Source organism: Cervus canadensis, chromosome 11, assembly GCF_019320065.1.
Source record: "Cervus canadensis isolate Bull #8, Minnesota chromosome 11, ASM1932006v1, whole genome shotgun sequence".
Lineage (NCBI taxonomy): Eukaryota > Metazoa > Chordata > Mammalia > Artiodactyla > Cervidae > Cervus > Cervus canadensis.
The window spans coordinates 42,373,547-42,394,357 of NC_057396.1; the positions used below are offsets into that span (position 1 = coordinate 42,373,547).

General features: G+C 38.7%; 3 protein-coding genes across 3 annotated transcripts in view; all 3 read left to right on the forward strand.

The window, feature by feature from the left end:
- LOC122449250 (interferon-induced very large GTPase 1-like) overlaps nucleotides 1-20,811 on the forward strand; it is a 393,510-nt gene that overhangs the window by 247,502 nt on the left and 125,197 nt on the right. The gene's annotated exons all lie outside the window — the stretch shown is intronic.
- Nucleotides 506-1,450, forward strand: LOC122449844 (olfactory receptor 6-like). The gene has a single exon (XM_043481885.1). The coding sequence runs from the start codon at nucleotides 506-508 to the stop codon at nucleotides 1,448-1,450; it is 945 nt and encodes a 314-aa protein (XP_043337820.1).
- On the forward strand, nucleotides 17,721-18,677 carry LOC122449248 (olfactory receptor 6). The gene has a single exon (XM_043480798.1). The coding sequence runs from the start codon at nucleotides 17,721-17,723 to the stop codon at nucleotides 18,675-18,677; it is 957 nt and encodes a 318-aa protein (XP_043336733.1).

The following is a 20,811-nucleotide window of genomic DNA, read 5'->3' on the forward strand; positions in this document are numbered from 1 at the left end:
TCCACAGACTCTACTCTGAAGAAACTGTGGTGGATCAAAGGACTATGAGCAATAAATCACTTCAATATTGATTCCTTGAACTTTCTCTGACATGTTGTCCTACACGTTTCCTTTCAGGCAGAAAAAAATGTCTTTGTGCTGTGAGTTTCTAAGTAAACAGAGACCTGAAACCAGCAAAGGAGAGATGATCACTCCATGTTCATGGACAAAGGAGTTAGGCATGAAATGGAGAGTGACGTTCAAATATTTCATCAGGTGAGGAAAGTTACAGACAGGAGTGCACTTTGACTCTGGGATGATTTCATAACAAATATAAAAAAATTTTTGATGGAAATGTATGCTTCACATTGGAAAATGACTTCATACTAACAGAGATTATTTTATGAGTCTCATTCCCAGGAAAGACTGATTTATTAACTTGTACTGGTGTCCTCTTCAATGCCATAGTCATTTATTTGCGATGTTGTCATAGAAGACTTCCTGCCTCTCAGAGCTCTTCTTAGTCATGCTGGGGAGAAACATCACTCTGGTGAGGGAGTTCATCCTGGTGGGCTTCCCCACCGCCCCCTGGCTGCAGGTCCTGCTCTTCTCCCTCTTCCTTGTGGTCTACTTGCTGGTGGTAGTAGAGAATCTTGTCATCATGCTCACTGTCTGGGTCACTGGCTCCCTCCATAAGCCCATGTACTATTTCCTGACTAGCCTGTCCTTCCTGGAGGTCTGGTATGTCTCTGTCACAGTCCCCAAGATGCTGGATGGATTCCTCCTGCAGAGACAGCGCATCTCCTTCCCAGGCTGCATGACCCAGCTCTACTTCTTTATCTCACTTGCCTGCACGGAGTGTGTACTTCTGGCAGCCATGGCCTATGACCGCTATGTGGCCATCTGCCACCCTCTCAGATACCCAGTCATCATGACCACAGGTTATTGTGTGCAGCTGGTGGCTTTTTCCTTTATGAGTGGTTTCATGGTCTCTGTAATCAAGGTCTATTTCATTTCACATGTTGCCTTTTGTGGCTCCAATGTCATGAACCACTTTTTCTGTGACATCTCACCAATCCTCAAACTGGCTTGCAAAGACATGTCCACAGCTGAGCTAGTGGACTTTGCTTTGGCTATTGTCATTCTTGTCTTCCCTCTCACCACTACCATCCTCTCCTATGTCTACATTGTCTCCACCATTCTGCGTATACCCTCCACCCAGGGAAGGAAGAAGGCCTTCTCCACCTGTGCATCCCACCTCACAGTAGTCATAATTTATTACACAGCCATGATTTTCATGTATGTTCGGCCTAGAGCTATTGCTTCTTTTAACTCCAACAAACTAATCTCAGCTGTGTATGCAGTCCTCACACCCATGCTAAATCCATTCATCTACTGTCTGAGGAACCAGGAAGTCAAGAATGCTATCAAAAAGACAGTGGGTGTTGGCCAGTGCTTCCTGCTCAGCTGAGACCTGCTGCCTTGAGGAGGAGACTGATCCAGCAAGGAAGTCATTCCCGAGACACTTCCAATGGTTGTGCACACTTACTTGCTCTATAGATCTAGATTCTTAAAGTAATCACAGCGTTTGAAGACAGAAGAAATTAAAAGCAGAAAGAAAACACATTATTTACTGCTTTAATCTTTTGTTGATGTTGTTTAGTCACTCAATCTTGTCTCTTTGTGACCCATGGACTGCAGTAGTCCAGGCTTCCCTGTTCTTTGCCATCTCCCGGAGCTGCTCAAACTCATATCCACTGAGTCGGTGATGCCATCAAATCATCTTGTCCTCTGTCATCCCCTTCTCCTCCTGCCTTCAATCTTTCTCAACATCAGGGTCTTTTCTAATAAGTTGGCCCTTCACATAAGGTGGCCAGAGTATTGGAGCTTCAGCTTCAGCATCAGTCCTTCTAATGTATATTTGGGATTGATTTCCTTTAGGACGGACTGGTTTGATCTCCTTGCAGTCCAAGGGAATCTCAAGAGTCTTCTCCAGCAGCACAGTTCAAAAGCATCAATTCTTTGTCGTTCAGATCTTTTTATGGTCCAAGTCTCACATCCATACATGACTACTGGAAAAACCGTAGCTTTGACTAGATGGACATTTGTCAGCAAAGTAACATCTCTGCTTTTTAATATGCTGTCTAGGTTTATCATAGCTTTTCTTCCAAGGATCAAGTGTTTTCTAATTTTGTGGCTGCAGTCACCATGTGCAATGACTTTGGAGCCCAAGAAGATAAAGTCTGTCACTGTTTCCATTGTTACCCCATATTTCCCATGAAGTGATGGGACCAGATGCCATCATCTTAGTGTTTTGAATGTTGAGTTTTAAGCCAGCTTCTTCACTCTCCTCTTTCACTTTCAATAGAGGCTCTTTAGTTTCTCTTCACTTTCTGCAACAAGGGTGTTGTCATCCTCATATCTGAAGTTATTGATATTTTTCCCAGCAATCTTGATTCCAGCTTGTGCTACGTCCTGCCTGGCATTTCACATGATGTACTCTGCATATAAATTAAATAGGTGACAATATACAGCCTTGATGTGCCCCTTTCCTAATTTTGAACCAGTTGATTCTTCCATGTCCAGTTCTAACTCTTGCTTCTTGAACTGCATACAGATTTCTCAGGAGGCAGGTCAGGTGGTATGGTATTCCCATCTCTTGAAGAATTTTCCACAGTTTGTTGTGATCCACACAGTCAAAGGCTTTAGCATACTCAATGAAGCAGAAGTAGATGTTTTTCTGGAATTCTCTTTCTTTGTCTATGATTCAATGGATGTCGGCAATTTGATCTCTGATTCCTCTGCCTTTTGTAAATCCAGCTTGAACATCTGGAAGTTCTCAGTTCACATACTGTTGAAACCTGGCTTGGAGAATTTTGAGCATTACTTTGCTAGTGTGTGAAACAAGTGCAATTGTGTGGTAGTTTAAACATTTTTTGCCATAGCCCTTCTTTGGGATTGGGATGAAAACTGACCTTTTCTAATCCTGTGGCCACTGCTGAGTTTTCCATATTTGTTGGCACATTGAGTACAGCACTTTCACAGCATCATCTTTTAGGATTTGAAATAGCTCAGCTGGAATTCCATTACCTCTACTAGCTTTGTTTGTAGTGATGCTTCCTAAGGCCCACTTGACTTTGCATTCCAGGATGTCTAACTCTAGGTGAGTGATCACATCATTGTGATTATCTGGGTCATGAAGATCTTTTTTGTATAGTTCTTCTGTGTATTCTTGCCACCTCTTCTTAATATCTTCTGCTTCTATTAGTTACACACTGTCTCTGTCTGTTGTTGTGCTCATCTCTGCATGAAATAATCCCTAGGTATCTCTAGTTTTCTTGAAGAGATCTCTAGTCTTTTCCATTCTATTGTTTTCCTTTATTTCTTTGCATTATTCACTCAGGAAGGCTTTCTTATCTCTCCTTGCTATTCTTTGGAACTCTGCATTCATATGGGTATATCTTTCCTTTTCTCCTTTGCCTTTTGCTTTTCTTTTCTCAGTGATTTGTAAGGCCTCCTCAGTCATTTTGCCATTTTCTATTTCTCTTTCTTGGGGATGGTTTTGATCACCACCTGCTAAACAATGTCATGAACCTCTGTCCCTAGTTTCAGGCATTCTATCAGAGCTAATATCTTGAATCTATTTGTCACTTTCACTGTATAATCTTTAATCTCTAAGTGTAGTTAATATGCACTGTATATGACAATATATTCCTTGAAATGAGAGAGCAACAGTAAATATTAACATATGTAAAATGGTTTTATTAACCCTTTACACAAGATAATCTATTTTATTCTCAAAATGCCTCCATGAGTTAGTTATGATTAAATACTTGATTTTAAATATCAGGAAAGTGAAGCATACACAGAGAGATTTAAATAAGTTACCTGAAATTGTGTACCTAATAAATATCAAAACCATTATTTGAACCCAAAGAATCTAGCTTTTAACAACTGTGTTAAGTAATATATGAGTCTGTGATCATAGCTCTAAGAGAGACTTTTGTTAACAACATTGGTGTCTCGATCAAGCAATTCAGTACATAAGATTTGTAAATGTGATGAAAAGACATGATGGTGTAGTAGTGATGGTGATGATAGTGCTCTTTGCAATTATATTGTGTTATTGATGATCAACTACCATTGATAATAATAATAATTTTGAGCATTTTTCAGTTCTCATCCATGTTTGAAAGTAAAAAAAGCAAAAGTGTTAGTCACTCAGCTATATCCAAATCTTTGTAACACCATGGATTGTAGCCAACCAGGCTCCTCTGTCCATGGAATTCTCCAGGCAAGAATACTGGAGTAGGTAGCTATTCCTTTCTCCAGGGGATCTTCCTGACCCAGGGATTGAACCCAGATCTCCTGCATTGCAAGCAGATTCTTTACTGTCTGAGCTACCAGGAAAACCCTTCAAGGACTATAAGAGCTTATTTCTTATTACAGGAATGGGATCAGTAGTTCACGAGAGATGAAAGAATCAGCATTAACGTAATTTTTGCAGTTGATACGCATCTCTTGAGACACTCCCTTTTGGGCTCTTGGATTCTTGTGGCCTTTCATGCTATATATGACTATTATAAGCAAACTAAGAGAATAGCATCACAACAGTATATGCTTGAGCTGAAACCCTCAATACATCAATATAACATGTTCTTACATACAATAGGTAAAAACAAATACAAATTTTCTAAGGCAAAGGCAAGTGTTATATATCATTATGAGACCTGCTGACTAGATAAGAAAATATAGAGTACCAGGAAGAATTCTACAAAATTGATCAAGCTGAGGTTAAAATATGAAAACAATAATCAGAAAAGGCTATTATGACTCCACATTTTGTTCATTTAGAGTCTAACATTTGTCTCCTAGTTTTGATCTAAGCCCCTTGAATATATTATTCAACATTCCTGTATTACTCTTTCTTATCTATTGCTTTTGAAATGTTACTCTACTATTTAGTAATTCTTAATTTGAATTAAATAGTATCTACTCATTCTAGTCTTTTTAAAAACTTTTTATTTTATACTGGAGTATAGTTGATTAATATAGTGCTAGCCTCAGGGGTACAACGACGAGATACAGCCATACACGTACATGTATCTATTCTTTCACAAGCTCCCTTCCCATCTAGTTTGCCACATAATATTGAACAGAGTTCCCTGTGCATTTATTTATTATTTTAGAATCACTCTACCATTCATGAAGCTCAATAATGTCTAACGTTTTTGCCACCTGAACCAAATCAGCCTTATTTTTACTGATCTCCAATATGAAACATCCATTCTGATATTAGTCCCTACAGCACACTCAGTAACTACAATATACTCACCTTTCGTAACTTCATTCATTCATTTTTTTTCATTCATTCATTATTTCTTGTGCCCCTATTTCTTGCCAAGCTCTGTGATAGACTACTGTGGACAACAACTACCAAAAAAACACAGAGTCTTCCTTCTAATAGCTCAGAGATGAGTGAGGAAGATAAAGGCACAATTGCCTCCAGCGTTAAGTGTGATGATATGAATACAGGATTCTTTGGAAACAAATAATAGTTAGACCTAGGATGATCAGAGAAAATGTTCCAGTAGAAGCAGCATTTAGGCTAACACTTGCAGGAATTAGATGAAAATGGTGGACAGTAATAAAGAGCAGGGCTTGCAAAGATGGAAAAGGGCAAGAGTCAAGAGAGATACCAGCACACTAAAAAACATGAAAGATGACTAACACAAAGTGACATAATGAAGAAAGGGGTCACAAGAGGAAGTACATTCATGTTCACCAACCCAAATCTTACTCATTTGTGAATTCCTCTTACCATATAGGTTTGTGGATATACAGTAAGTTCCACAGAGGTATTTTCAGTCTCTGCAAGCACTAGATCTTCAGCTTGTTGCATTTTTATCAGGTAAATGGCAGTCACTTACACAGTGAAGCAGGGACAAGGGGCATTGTCTTTCAATATTCATCCTCAACCAGAGCACCTCTTCATTTTGAATGACAGATGGCAGTTTGTGCTTGACTCTGAGTATATTGTGAGTTTCTCTAGCACAGAAATTAACCTTATTCATCCTTGAAGCTATAATACCAGCCTCACCACCTGACACTGTAGATAGATACTTGACTGTCTGTTTCCCAGGTTTAAGCTAGTTTACTGCACAGACTGCTTTTTCCCTTTTCCCCTTTTAGGTTGCATTTCTTGTCTTATCACAGCAAATTAGACTACAAGGTCTGTAGAAGAATTTCCCCAATATATTTTCCCAGTTGCTTCTATTTCACACACTCAGGTTTACTATCTTCTAATAAACAGCATAATCAGGCTTTTAAAATAGCCTCACTGGCAACTGGGTAAGTGGAAAAATATTGGGAAAGTACATGATCTTGTGAGGCAAATATTGAGCTTGAGTCTACAGCATTATCAGTAGTTAAATTTGTAGCTTTTGCAGCAAATTAGAATTTTGGTTTCTTTGAGCTTCAGTTTCCTCATCTGTTGAAAGTAGATCATCATATCTACTTCCCAAGTTGATGTGAAGATTAAATGAAAATGGACACACGTGAAGGCTCCTGGTGCAGCATGTGGCACACACTGCTCTACATCATCTGACAGAACCCAGGGCACAGGGCTGCTCGTAGTGTCTGTAAAACTCACCTGGACTGCAAGTCCTCTGTGACGGCTTTTCTGTTTCTTCCAACTTCCCGCTTGTGCTGACTTGTCTCCATACCTATCAGGAAGAAATGACTCTAGTTGCGTGTAACTTGTGTTCACACTGATGATATCTTGGTTGTAACACTTTTTAGACTCTATCTTATACTGATAGTGATTTAAATATACATCTTATTTAAAACACTAGATTATAAGTTTCTTTAGGTCTCACAGTTACTAAAAGTTATTATCATGCATTCAGTGATCAATAGATATATGAGGAATAAATCCCTGTCTGAATGTCAGACTTCCAACTGATAGCCACAGTACCCATAACTTCCACATTTTTTGGCCTAGTTCCAATTTTTAAACATTCTATTCTCTCCAACTCCTCTAATTTTTAGTTTGAAGCAAACATCATGTCTTTCTTCATACCCATTTCAATATTTCTAACATGTTAATGCTGGAAAGGTTTTCATTAATATTTAGGTTCCTGTATGATGCATTTATATAACACTTTGATTCTCACATAAATCATAGGCAGAAGGAGTCAGTGTGTGGGACATTCATTTAGCTGGCGTGGCTTATGGCCAAAGTTCTGCAGGCAACAGATTTGGTTCATGAGCCGCAGAGAGGAAGCAGCAGCAACAGCAACAGTTTTCTCTACTGTGTCTGAGACAAGGTGGTTGTGGAGGCTCAAACTTGTTTCTGGGGTTCATCCTAAACTCCTGAACTCCAGTCTTCTCAATGACTTTACAATAATCAAATTCTCTTTCTGCTTAAGCTACCTAAGATAAATTTGATTACCTGTAACACAACATTGACTGACACAATCACTCCATGGGGAAATTTTTATTTATTATGAACCTTCATTTTCTTGTTTGGAAATTGGGAATATTAGTAACATTTTATAGAGTTGTTCAAAGCGTTAAATTAGATAACACATATGTGAAGTCTTTAGAACATAGCAGGTGCACACAGATTATTAATGGTGGCTTCTACAGAGAGTTGTTGCTGTTTTGTATTGACAGATGTCTGTACAACCCTACTGATAGCAGTCCTTGCACTTTAAAAATGGAGATGTCCTTAATCATTTGATTAACTGGGGTGTTTCAGGTTAAAAGAATTAAAATTTAGAATAATTCAAAGATTTATGGCTTGAGAGACTGAATGGATAACTTTACTATTTCCTGAAGTATCTGGAATTATCCTAGAACTCCAGTGTTTCAGCTGTTGATAAATCTGAATCAGTAAATCTGATGACTATTGAGAAGCAGAATTCTTTTTAAGCATACATGTAAAAATATGACATAAACCTATATTAAGTGAATAACATAAACACAGTAGTTAAGTATTTTCGGAGAAGGCAATGGCACCCCACTCCAGTACTCTTGCCTGGACAATCCTATGGACGGAGGAGCCTGGTAGGCTGCGGTCCATGAGGTCGCTAAGAGTTGGACACGACTGAGCGACTTCACTTTCACTTTTCACTTTCATGCATTGGAGAAGGAAATGGCAACCCACTCCAGTGTTCTTGCCTGGAGAATCCCAGGGACGAGCGACCCTGGTGAGCTGACATCTATGGGGTCACACAGAGTCAGACACGACTCAAGTGAGTTAGCAGTAGCAGTAAGTATTTTCCTACTGGATTTTATAATTATTTCACCTAGTTTCATTTCTACTAAAGGGTATTAATAAATTGATATACTGTTTAAACTTTCTCTTTGTTTTTATAAAAATAAAAATTTAAAAATTTCTCTTTGTTCTGGTTCATGAATTTTAGCCCAGAAAATATGATCCCATGAATGCTTTATAGATGACACCAAAATTCTACCTATCAATATATTTATGTTTGTTAATCTTATCTCTAATAGAAAAGCATTTAACAGGAAGTTGAGAAAATCTCCATATATTGGACAGTAACCATCATCTGCTGTCACAACACTTGCCGTTTTCAAAGAGAGAAATATACAGAGGGGATATAGAGGGCAAAGACACGTTCTATCTCATGTTAGATCTGTGTCCTCAGTCTCCTAACTGGTGATCAGGTTGGACCAGATATGAAACATAAGCTCATTTCTTTTTTAAAAAATATTTATTTATTTACTTGACCATGCAGGTCTTAGTTGCAGCTCGTGGGATCTTCAATCTTCATTTGACATGAGGGATCATTTTCAGTTGTAGCATGGAGGATCTATAGTTGTATCATGCAAACTCTTAACTGAGGCATGTGGGATCTAGTTCCTTGACCAGGGTTTGAACCCAGGCCCCCTACATTGGAATCTCAGAGTCTTAGCAACAGGACCACTAGGGAAGTTTCCATAAGGTCATTTCTTGTTTTACCGGTCTAACTCCTAGAGTTTGAACAGTCTACAGCAGTCTCCTTGTACTTTCCCTCAGTGTGTGTGTGTGTGTGTGTGTGTGTGTGTGTGTGTGTGTGTGTGTGTGCACGTGCGTGCAATCTCTCAGTCATGTCCAACTCTCTGTGACCCCCCTGGACCGTAGCCTTCCAGGCTCCTCTGTCTGTGGAATTTTCCAGACAAGAACTAGAGCCAAGACAAAAGAAGTTAAAAGTTAAAGAGTCAAAATTACTTAATGGCTCAGTTGGTAAAGAATCCATGTGCAATGCAGGAGACCCTGGTTCAATTCCTGGGTCGGGAAGATCCGCTGGAGAAGGGATAGGCTACCCACTCCAGTATTCCTAGGCTTCCCTTGTGGCTCAGCTGGTAAAGAATCTGCCTACAATGTGAGAGACCTGGGTTTGATCCCTGAGTTGGGAAGATCCCCTGAAGAAGGGAAAGGCTACCCACTCCAGTATTCTGGCCTGGAGACTTCCACGAACTGTATAGTTCACGGGGTCACAAAGAGTCAGACGTGACTGAGCAACTTTAAAAAAAAAAATTGCTTTACTGACCAAAACTTGATTCCCTACCCCTGTGTGCAATTGTTTCTTTGATGTTCAGGGGTGGGGGAAGTGGAGGTGGAGATCTCTTGATCTGTTGTGTGGGGGAATTGGAGGTGGAGATCTCTTGATCTCTTGTGTGGGGGAATTGGAGGTGGAGATCTCTTGATCTGTTGTGTGGGGGAAGTGGAGATGGAGATCTCTAGATCTCTTGAGTGGGGGAAGTGGAGGTGAAGAGAAAGTTCTCTTTGGCACTTAGTGTGTACTGTTAACACTACTAAATACTCTTTTGGGTATTTTGATCATCTCACCAGCACCCCCTTTGAATAATATTAATGTCTTAAAGTAATAGGTCATGAGTATTAGTTACTTCCCAGACAACCAGAGAGTGGAAGAAAATCAAGCTTTAGAACGAAGATTAGGATAAATTACCAGATTGATATTCCATAAAACTGTTACTATTCTGTTTCTCCAACTGATAATCACCCTGTCTAGTGACCCTAGGAGGTCACTAGGGAAATTTCTTTAACTTCTTCATCATTATTGCTCTTGAAAATCCTATAGCATTTGTGAACCAAATCCCCAGGGATGTGTCTTTTAAAGAACAGTTACCTCTACTGAGCAGTTGGCTCATTGCATCCCGGAATTGTCCAGCTGTAGGTTCTGCCTGAATGAGGTCTGTGGGAAGAGTCAACATATAAAACCAGCCCAAGTTCAGCGGCAGAGAAACAGAACAAGGGCAAGAAGAGAGGAGTAGGAAGAGGCACACATTGAACAGATACAGAGAAAAAGCATATAAGACAGAAAAACACAATCTCTCCCACCTTGAGCTCTTACCATCCAAAAGGGGCCATCTAACAGGCCCAGAAGTAACTTTTGAATTTTGGACTTAAAAGTCTTGTCACATATACCTATTGAGTTGATTTTGCCTTTTCTTTGAGTAAATAGAAGAAAAAAATTTCCATTTCTCTATAATCCATCTGGACCCTAGTATTTTTCCCAAGTGAGGAGAATTACAAAGTCATGGAACTCTTGAGTTTCACAGAGAAGCAATTTTCAAGGATTCAGATTAGGTTATTCCAAAACTTCTCCTTTATTTCCTTTCCCTTCCCTATTTTCATTTTTATCCCCTAACTTCAAGTCCTTTCAGGTGAAGAGGCAAAGACTCACAGGGGTGGCACAGGTGATTTTCCAAACACCTCTCCACTGGTCAGCATACTGGACAACTGAACCAAGATCTCCAAGCTAGACTCGACCAAGATGACCTACTTCACTTGAGTTCCTAAAGCAAAAAAATGGAGTGCACCTTGGTGAGACATCTGATCTTAATAAACATCAATTTATTTGCTTATTTAGTGACAACCATGCTTCAGGAACTAAGCTAGACACCTAGAGATAAAAAGATGACCAAGCTGAAAATAGTATAAGATTTTATTTTCAAGGCATTCGTAAATCTAGTAGTGGTGATAAGTAAGCAAAATGATACATATTATCATGATATGATGCTCTTTAGTTCAAAATGTTACAAAACCAGAGAGCTGGAGTGATGGGCAGGTGATAGCAAGGGGTGGTTAGGCATAGTTTGACAGGGAGGATGAATCTGAGTAGGCATTTACCAGGTAGCAAGAGTTAGAATGAATTTCAGGTAGAAGATAGAGTATGTGCAACTGCATAGAGTCTTGAAGGAGGCTGTTGCACTAAAAAACATCAAATTCTTCAGTGGAGCTTGAGCTTGGATTGAGTAGCTGAGAAAGAATATTAAGAATGTGGGGGTCAGATCCTGGGGCATTCACTATGCAATGTAAGGAGTTCAGTTGTACAGTATGGTCACTGAAGGATTTGAACTGGAGAATCACTTGTTTATGTTTATATTTTAGTAAGATCACTCAGTCTGGAGGCAGGATACTATTTAGTATCTATATGTGTTGTCTTATATAGGCAGCAGCCCCTGTATGTTCCCAGTCCTTTGGAGTGCAGGGCCACTCTATCTCTTCTGAAACTTGAACTTTTTATTTTCCTTTCCATCTACCTTCCCTCTGAATTGCACAAACCACCTCCCTCTATTTACAATATTCCTCTCGTTCTCAACTAACTTCCTCTTTCTTCTTGAGAAAATCTTTTCCCCATCGGCAGTATCTTCTAAGTAATACACATCAATCCATTTCTTTGATTTGGTAGGTGAGTCCATCCTCCTTTCTGAGCCAATGTTCTTTTCCTAACAAAGACTTTCAGCTAGGAAATGGTGACTCAGTTAAACACGCCAAGTCAGTGGCTGGGTTAGAGGTCAATATAGAGTGGGGAGAGGTCACACTGATATAGATACATATAAGGGTCAATGAGGGTTGGGGGAAAGATCATCATGAGTATTAGGATGTCTGGAATATTACATGGACTTAGGAGGCATGCTACTCAAGAAAAGAAAATTAGACAAACCAGATTTTGGAACTTTAGACTGATCTCCAAAGGCTCAGATGGAGTGTGAAGGCTAAATTCAAAAGTGAGGAATTTGTGCCAGAAAGACTTGATTGAAAAGGAAATTGATGTCAGTATGGTCAAGACCAGGGATCAGGAGAATGGGTGGTACAGAAAGGGGGAAAGAGCAGACTAGGGATGCACAAAACTGGGGACATTAACTGGGAATGTGGCAGTGGGAAGAGAGGAGGGAAACAATAATTAAAGAAAGAGGAATGCTGCATAGTAGAAAGAGTATAGACTTTGGAGACCTACAGTGTTAGGTTATAATTCCATCTCTACCCCTTTTTACTTGCATGAATTTAGCCAAGTTATTTACCTGGTATCTGTCATGGGGAACCAACAATATCTATTAGGTTGTTGTGAGAATTGAGTGAGATGAAGTATAGGAAAGACTGAGTACAAATTCTGCCATATAATACACACCCAGTAATCAGTGAATATTTTTATTATTGGACAAGTTATACAGGCAAAGGCAGGGATGAGGAGTGAAGATGATAAAGGCCAAGTAGGAAAACTACATGAGCATTCAGCAGGGAAAAAGTATAGGACTGTAGGCTCATGTGGGACTCACGTGTGCTCAGAATGGTGGGTGTATGCAGAGATCTTGGTCATGCCAGAGGCAATACTGTACTGACTCAAAGTTTTAAGAATAAAATGTGGACCTTAAAAATCAAGGGAGTTCATAGACCTAGAGATTATCATGCTAAGTGAAGTAAGCCAGACAGAGAAAGATAAATATGATATTGTTTAAAAAGAATGATGGAAATGACCTTATGTATACAACAGAAATAGAGTCACAGACATAGAAAATAAACTTATGGTTACCAAAGGGGGAAGGGGAGTAAGGAATTAATTAGGAGTTTGGGATTAACATATACACATTACTATATGTAAAATAGATAACCAACAAAGATCTACTGCACAGCACAGGAAACTATAATCAATATTTTGTAATAATCTATAAAGGGAAATAATGTGAAAAATAGATATATTTGTATATATAATTGAATTCTTTTTCTATAGAGTGAATTAACAACTTGAATTGACCATAACACTGAAAATCTACTGTACTTCAGTGAAAAAATAAATTTTTACTATCTTTTAAAGAAAATCAAGAGGGTTCAGGCCAATGTTAGAGAATATGTAAATAGAACTCATTTTGTTTTCCATATGATGTTGGTGAGACAAGAGGTACTCTATCAGAAACAAGGAGAAATACTGCATGACATCCCTCATACGCAGAATCTATAAAATTGAATACAAATTAGCATATTTACAAAGGAGAAACAGACTCACAGAGAACAAACTTATGGTTACCGGGGGGAATGCTGTGGGAAGGGATAGCTAGGGAGTTTGGGATGGACATATACACATGGCTATATTTAAAATGGATAACCAACAGAACCTACTGTATACAGCACAGGGAACTCTGGTCAATGTGTGGCAGCCTGGATGGGAGGAGAGTTTAGGAGAGAATAGATACATCTATATGTATGACTGAGTCCTTCACTGTCCACCTGAAACTTATCAGAACATTGTTAATCAGTTGCATTCAAATATAAAATAAAAAATTTAAAAAAAGAGGTACTCTGTCAGATGTGATAGGACTCAGTGTATCAGAAATAGGGAGAACTAGTAGAAAGGTATAGGAAACAGTGAGGAGTAAATCTATGTAACCTCATCTTCCAGCCTTGTCTAGATCCAGTTCTTTCTTCTAGGCTATCAATTCTTTCTAGTCAAAATGCAAATCATCCCATCACCAGCGTTTTAATGATTTATTCTGTGCCTTTGCATTTGCTTTTTGCTCTCTTTGGTATTTCTCCTTCCCTTCAAAACTCTACGATGTTTCATTTCAGTTAAAATGGCACTTTTTAATGACATCTTTCGGGGTTCTTTTAACAAAGAATTGTTCTGCCCTGGATTCCTAACACTCAGTATCCTATCATGATGCGTACTGCATTATACTCTGACTTTCTGACCCCTCTCTGTCTCCTTTACGAGACAGCTCCAATATCTATTTATCTTGATGTTCTCAATGCATGGAAATACTTGACCCACAGTAGAGTTAAAGGTGTGGGGACTAGGGTGAGCAGATTGAGAAACTAAGTAACCTTTTTAAATGGGATAAACCTGCGTATTACCAGGGAGGTAGTAACAGTAGAAAGTAAAGGTAAGGAAAGAAAGGGCTTGATGGATGGTACAGTGTTCTGAAGCAGATACAAAAACATGATCAGAAAAGAAGGATTATGTTTAGGAAGAAGAAGAACTGATTGACCATTCTTAAAAGTTGTCAGAAATGACTCAGATAAGAACCTGCCAGAAGAATTCTTAAAACCTCAGTAAGATTAGGTCAGTCAACTCCTCAGAACTTTCCAAAGTGACTCCAATCCACACAGAGTAAAGGCCAACATGATTACAACTGCTTGAAAAGCCCATGGTGACCTGCTCATCATCACCTATCCTTACTTCTCTGACTTCATTTCTCCCACTCACTCTACTCCAACCATACTAGATCTATTCTCTTTTTTTGGAAAACTATTTCATCAGACAGTCAGATGACTGTTAGCAGATGACTGCTCAATGAGGCTTACCCTGACCATCCTGGATAAAACATGAACCTGCTACACTGCCACACACTTTAAATTTTACTTACTTTGCTGTGATTTTTCCATAGAATGTGTCAACTCCTACATTTATATCCATATTATATTTATTCAAAGTCTTGAGAAGGACTGTATTTACTGCCTGTATCCCTTCACTAGCATGTAACTTCTTAAGATTAGCAGTTTTTTGCCTTTTTTTTCTTTTTTTTCTGTGTTCAGTGAGCTGTTTCAAGCATCTAGAACAGTGCCTGGCATGTAATAGATGCTCAATGAATGTCTGTGTAAAGAATTTAATACACAAAAAGAGATAGGGTTTCTGACAACAGCTTCCTGAAAAATGAGATGTAGAACAGATGGAGGGAATTAAGGGGAAGAGTTAAGGAAAGAATGAACATACATATAAGGGTCAATGTTAGATAAGATAATTAAGAATAAGAATTAAGGAAAGAATGAACAGAGATGTCAAAGTTTAGCATAATGATTTGGAAGTGGAAAACTGAATAAGATATGCATCAATAGTCTTGTTAGTCTTTATAAGAGGAGAAATTGTCTGCTGAGAGTTGGAGGAGAGAGTGGAATGGCAGATTAGAGATCAAAACCAAGAAATCTTTGGGAAATGTGGAGAGTGAATCAATTTAAAACATAGTGTAGAATACCAGCCATTGTCTGTGGTTCAGTTGAGCTACATGACTATAAATTTATGTTGATATCATTTGTCCCCTTTTGTGATTTTTCTCCAGTAGAACTCACTTGCCCAGGTGCAGATAAAGCCTTATTGCTTTCTTTGAAGGCCACCACTGAAGGCAATGTTAAGATCTTCTTCCCAGGGGCTACCTATCTTACTTGTGGCTGTAACACAGAGTACTGTAATGGCTTAAATTCTACCATTTCATCTTCATACTCTCAAAATGCCATATGGGACCAAGTCGCCAATGAGCGTGAAGTAGATCTTTATCTTATGTGCTTAGTCACTCAGTCTGTCCGACTCTTTGTGACCCATGGATTGTAACTGTCAGGCATCTCTGTCTGTGGGATTTCCCAGGTAAGAATACTAGAGTGGGTAACCATTCCCTTCTCCAGGGGATCTTCCCCATCCAGGAATAAACCCTGGTCTCCTGCATTGCAGGCGGATTCTTTACCATCTGAGCTACCAAGGAAGCCTAGATCTTTATCTTAACCACTAACAATTCTATAAATTGTCTGCATCCATAATTTGTTGAATTTTTTAGCATTATAACCTTATTTTAAGGGAATCAAAGTTTGGTAACTTGAAGTTTGCATCAGATTATAAAGTTAATAAGAGAGAAATCATGGACTAGAATTCAGGTCTTCCAATTATTTGTCCCACTCTTCAGCAGTTTCCCTAATGCTGTAGTACCTTCTGAATATTGGGCTTTCTTTTGTCCACTCTGAGTCTCTTGTTGTATTACTCTTTTGTGTTCTGTTATTCCTGAAATATCAGACACAAGCGAGTGTGCATTCACATGTTAAAATTCCTTCACGACCTCGTTCTATAATTGATAGGATTTAGGCTATGTGCTTCCATATGGTTTCACTCTCTTAGGCAAATTGACCTCCCTGAGAGAGTTGTTAAGCTTAATTAAAGGATAATGCTTTTGAACTGAGAAAGAAGTCAAATTTGAATCCATTTTACTGTAATTTTTCCAACACATATAACCACTACTTTATTAGAGATCTGGGGGGGTAGGGGGGTTAGGTTACAAAGTACATATAAATCAGAAATAATTACTAAATATTTGTGTGTGAGTGCTCAGTTGCTCAGTCTGACTCTTTGCAGCTCCATGGACTGAGGCCACTAGGCTCGTCTCTCCATGGAATTTTCCAGGTAAGAATACTGGAGTAGGTTGCCATTTCCTACTTCAGAGGATCTTCCCAACCCAACAATCGAACCTGCATCTCCTACATCTCCCGCTTAGGAAATTTCAAATCTTATTTTTCTTTCCATTTCCCTGATTTCTACTGGGCTTCTCAAAGAATATGTTTCTCTTTTAAGATTCATTTAATTTATAATCTCAACCCCATTTTTATCTGTCCTTTTACTTCTGTCTCCACTTATGAAGAAAGTATTTTTAAATTTCCTCAGATTATATATTGTGCCCTGGGAAGCCCAGGACCCTTTCAAATTGTCAAATCTCCTGACTTCCCACTCCCAAGGCAGCTTCTTAAATGCAACTTGCCCTCAAGTAGTGTCCATAATAAGGAGTTTCAGAGTCAGGAAGTAGACACAATTAGTCAAGTAGCACTTCTTCCAGAAGTACAAAATACTTGAGCCAGTCTTTGAAGAAGATGTAGATGAGTTACACAGATTAATTTGAGATCAACTGTGAACTATTCTATAATATATAACTAGTAGATATGTATATACAATATTACATATGTATAAATAAAACTACTATGTATAACTTTTACATATGTGATTATTAGTGTTAGTGTTATTAGAAGTCATCTAAAACACTAAAATATATTTAATTATTCTAGGAGGGTAAACATTTCTTTATTCAATTTTTTTAAAGCTGTGGCCCTAAAAATAGGCAGTGAATTATTAAGTACTGTTGCCAGTGTCTTCAAAAGACATAGGGCATAGCTGAGGAGTAGACCAGAGTCAGCAATTCTTCTGGCCAGGAGGGTCTTTCCTAGTTGATATTCTGTTTCCATTTTCTCCAGACTTCAAACTTCCTCGCTTCCTGGACAATCTTTCTCTAATTGTGATTGGCACTTTCTCTAATTGTGATGATTTCCTACCTTATAGCTGCCCCTGAAATCTGTGAATATGATGATAAGGAAAGGATTTTCTCCTATTACTACCTGGAGGCCTCTTCAGATTCAAAGGCCTGAACCCTGAATCTGACCTCACGATTCTACTTTGAGATTTTTAGCTTTGTGTCTATGTTCTATTTGTTTTCAGGTCCTGTTCTGACACCTGATTTTCTGGAGAAGATGCTGTGGCCTCTAGTGATCCAAATTATACCCCAGGACCAGATTATGACCCTAGGGTTATGTTTAATGTAGCCTGAGGGCCCCTTGCTCCAATGTGAATTCACTCTTTAATCTGGTGCTGCCATCATTAAGTCTTTTGTCTTTTGATGTCCTAATTATGTGGAAGGAAAATATCACTCATATTAGTGAATTTGTCCTGGTGGGCTTCCCTACTTACCCTTGGCTGCAAGTTCTGCTTTTCTTCCTCTTCCTCATCACCTACCTGTTTGTGCTGTTGGAGAATGTAGTCATCATCCTCACTGTGTGGGTAACTGGATCCCTGCACAAGCCCATGTATTACTTTCTGGGCACCATGTCCTTTCTGGAGACCTGGTATATATCTGTCACAGTCCCCAAGATGCTGGCTGGATTCCTGCTTTGTCCCAATACCATCTCCTTCTTGGGATGCATGACCCAGCTCTATTTCTTCATGTCACTTGCCTGTACTGAGTGTGTGCTCTTGGCTGCCATGGCCTATGACCGTTATGTGGCTATATGTTGGCCTCTTCGCTATCCGGTTATGATGACCACAGAATTTTGTGTTCAGCTAACCATCAGTTCCTGGCTGAGTGGCTTTACTGTCTCTATGGCAAAAGTATACTTCATCTCCCAAGTTTCCTTCTGTGGTAATAATATCTTGAACCATTTTTTCTGTGATGTTTCCCCCATCCTCAAACTGGCCTGCATGGACTCATCTGTGGCAGAGATGGTAGACTTTGTGCTAGCCATCATCATCCTTGTGTTTCCTCTCTCAGCCACCGTCCTTTCCTATGCCTTCATTGTCTCTGCCATCCTGCACATTCCTTCAGCCACTGGGCAGCGGAAGGCCTTCTCTACCTGTGCTTCTCACCTTATAGTGGTAGTCATCTCCTACACAGCCGTGATCTTCATGTATGTCCGACCTCGGGCCATTGCTTCATTCAATTCTAACAAATTGATCTCAGCCATATATGCAGTCTTTACTCCCATGCTCAACCCTATCATCTACTGCCTGAGGAACAAAGAGGTCAAAAATGCCATCAGAAAAACCATGGCAAGTGGCCAAGCCCTTTTCTTGAGAGATTCTCTTTGCTGAAGAAATACAGATTTCAGATTTTCTTCTTTTTTTCATCATCTGCAATGATAAACATACTGACTTAATACAATAATTAAGGAATAAGAGGCTATATATCAAAGAAAATTCCCTTTTCTTTCTTGTATTAATTCTTTCTTTTAGAAGGCAAAGAGTTAAATAATCAGAACTCTAAAACACATACATTAGTAAAATCATTATAAAATAATTCTATTTTTCAAGAAGATATTCAGAAATAGTTATACAACTAGTTTTCAGAGTTTCATTAATGACATTTTTCCAGTTTAATTTTGTTTTGTTTTAAAAGCTGTTTCTATCTTAGGAGGCACATACAAAAAGAAGTTCTGCAATAGTCAATGTAATGACCTGTTGCTTGCTTCCTTGTGGGTTAGGGAACTTGTTCCTTTTATAATCAATTGACCTTAAGGATATCTCATTTAATTACTTTTTAAAATCTATGGAAAAATGAGAAAGAAATACCTTTCAGATGCAAGATAGCGTGCAAAACTTACCATGGTAGAGAGAAAACAGGATTTTATATACATATATATGTATACATACATATATATAATATCTTGGCCCATTTTATAATAAAACCCACTTATAAAATGTATTATATGATATGTAATATATATTTTTATAATATAAAATACATACAATGTAAATTTTCCTACAAATGGGATATATTTATAAAATACATAATTTCACACTTTAGTTCTCTTCCTTTATTGGAACTTCTACTTATATAATTTTGGGGGTGTTATAGTTGGGGGTTAGGCTCAGAAAAACTAGAAGCAGTTCATTAAAGCCACCTAGTTTTCAGATAAAGTAAGCATTGGCATTGACAAGAGCCATGAAACTGCTTTTGTTAGGTGGTACTTGGCCTGGATGTATAAGATTTTTCCAAGTTTCCCAGAACATCTCCCTTCTAAATTTTTTTTTAAATTCGGTAATGGTGGATGCAATATGCTAAGAAGTATTACCTGTTTTCATTTAGCTATTATAAAATGATAGAGGAAAGATGGATTCTGTCTGGCTTAGCAAACATATTGGATGAGTGAATTAACAAAATATGTTCTCCCAAGAGTTTAAGGATGCAGGCATGCCATTTCACCCTAACAACTTGGAAGCCATATTTCATAAGTTTTAATTGGATTGTTAATTTATATACTACATTTGTTTTGTTTTGACTTTTGTATTAAGTTTTTATATAAGATCAGATGAGGGGCTTTCCTGTTGTCTCAATAGTAAGGAATAGTAAGGAATCTGCCTGCTAAGGCAGGAGACACAGGTTTGATCCCTGATCCAGCAAGGTCCCACGTGCTGTGAAGCAACGAGGCTTATGAGACACAACTATTCAGCCTGTGCTCTAGAGCCTGGGAGCCACAACTACTGAGCCCCCCCACAGCAGCTATTGAAGCCCACCTCAATAGAGCCCAGTGCTCTGCAACAGAAGAAGCCACAGCAATGAGAAGCCCACCTACTGCAACTGGAGAAAGCCCAGGCAGCAATGAAGAACCAGCATAGCCAAAAATAAATAAATTTAAGAAAAAATATCAGATAAGGTTGTTTTAATTTTGTTTTATAAACTGTGGTAGTTTTCAACTTATCTAAACTTGATTTATTTTCCTGGCCCTCATGATTTTTAGTCTAACCACTGTAATTTCTAGTAATATCCCTCGTAACTCAGTCGGTAAAGCATTTGCCTGCAATGCAGGACACCTGGATTCAATTCCCAAGTCAGGAAGAATCCCTCGGAGAAGGAAATGGCAACCCACTCCAATATTCTTGCCTGGGAAATCCCACGGACAGAGGAGCCTGACAGTCTGCAATCCATAGGATCTCAAGAGCCGGACATGACTGAAAGATTTTACCACCACCACTACCACTTTTCTTTAGTCAAAAGGTAGTGGTATGGGTTATGGCCCTCATATAAGCACTAAAAACAATATAAGATACTTTATCTTGAATCATATAATTCCTTAGCCAAGTGTTAGACTTCTCAGTCTTTTTGTCAAAAGATAGCAGTATATATTTATGCTTGAAAACCTATATTAATCATTATTATACAATTAATGTTATTTTGAAATCACACAGGCTTCTCTGTTAGCTCAGAGGGTAAAGAATCTGCCTGCAG

Coding starts and splice junctions, on each gene's coding strand:
- LOC122449248 (XM_043480798.1), top strand. CDS start 17,721: ATGTGGAAGGAAAATATCACTCATATTAGTGAATTTGTCCTGGTGGGC.
- LOC122449844 (XM_043481885.1), top strand. CDS start 506: ATGCTGGGGAGAAACATCACTCTGGTGAGGGAGTTCATCCTGGTGGGC.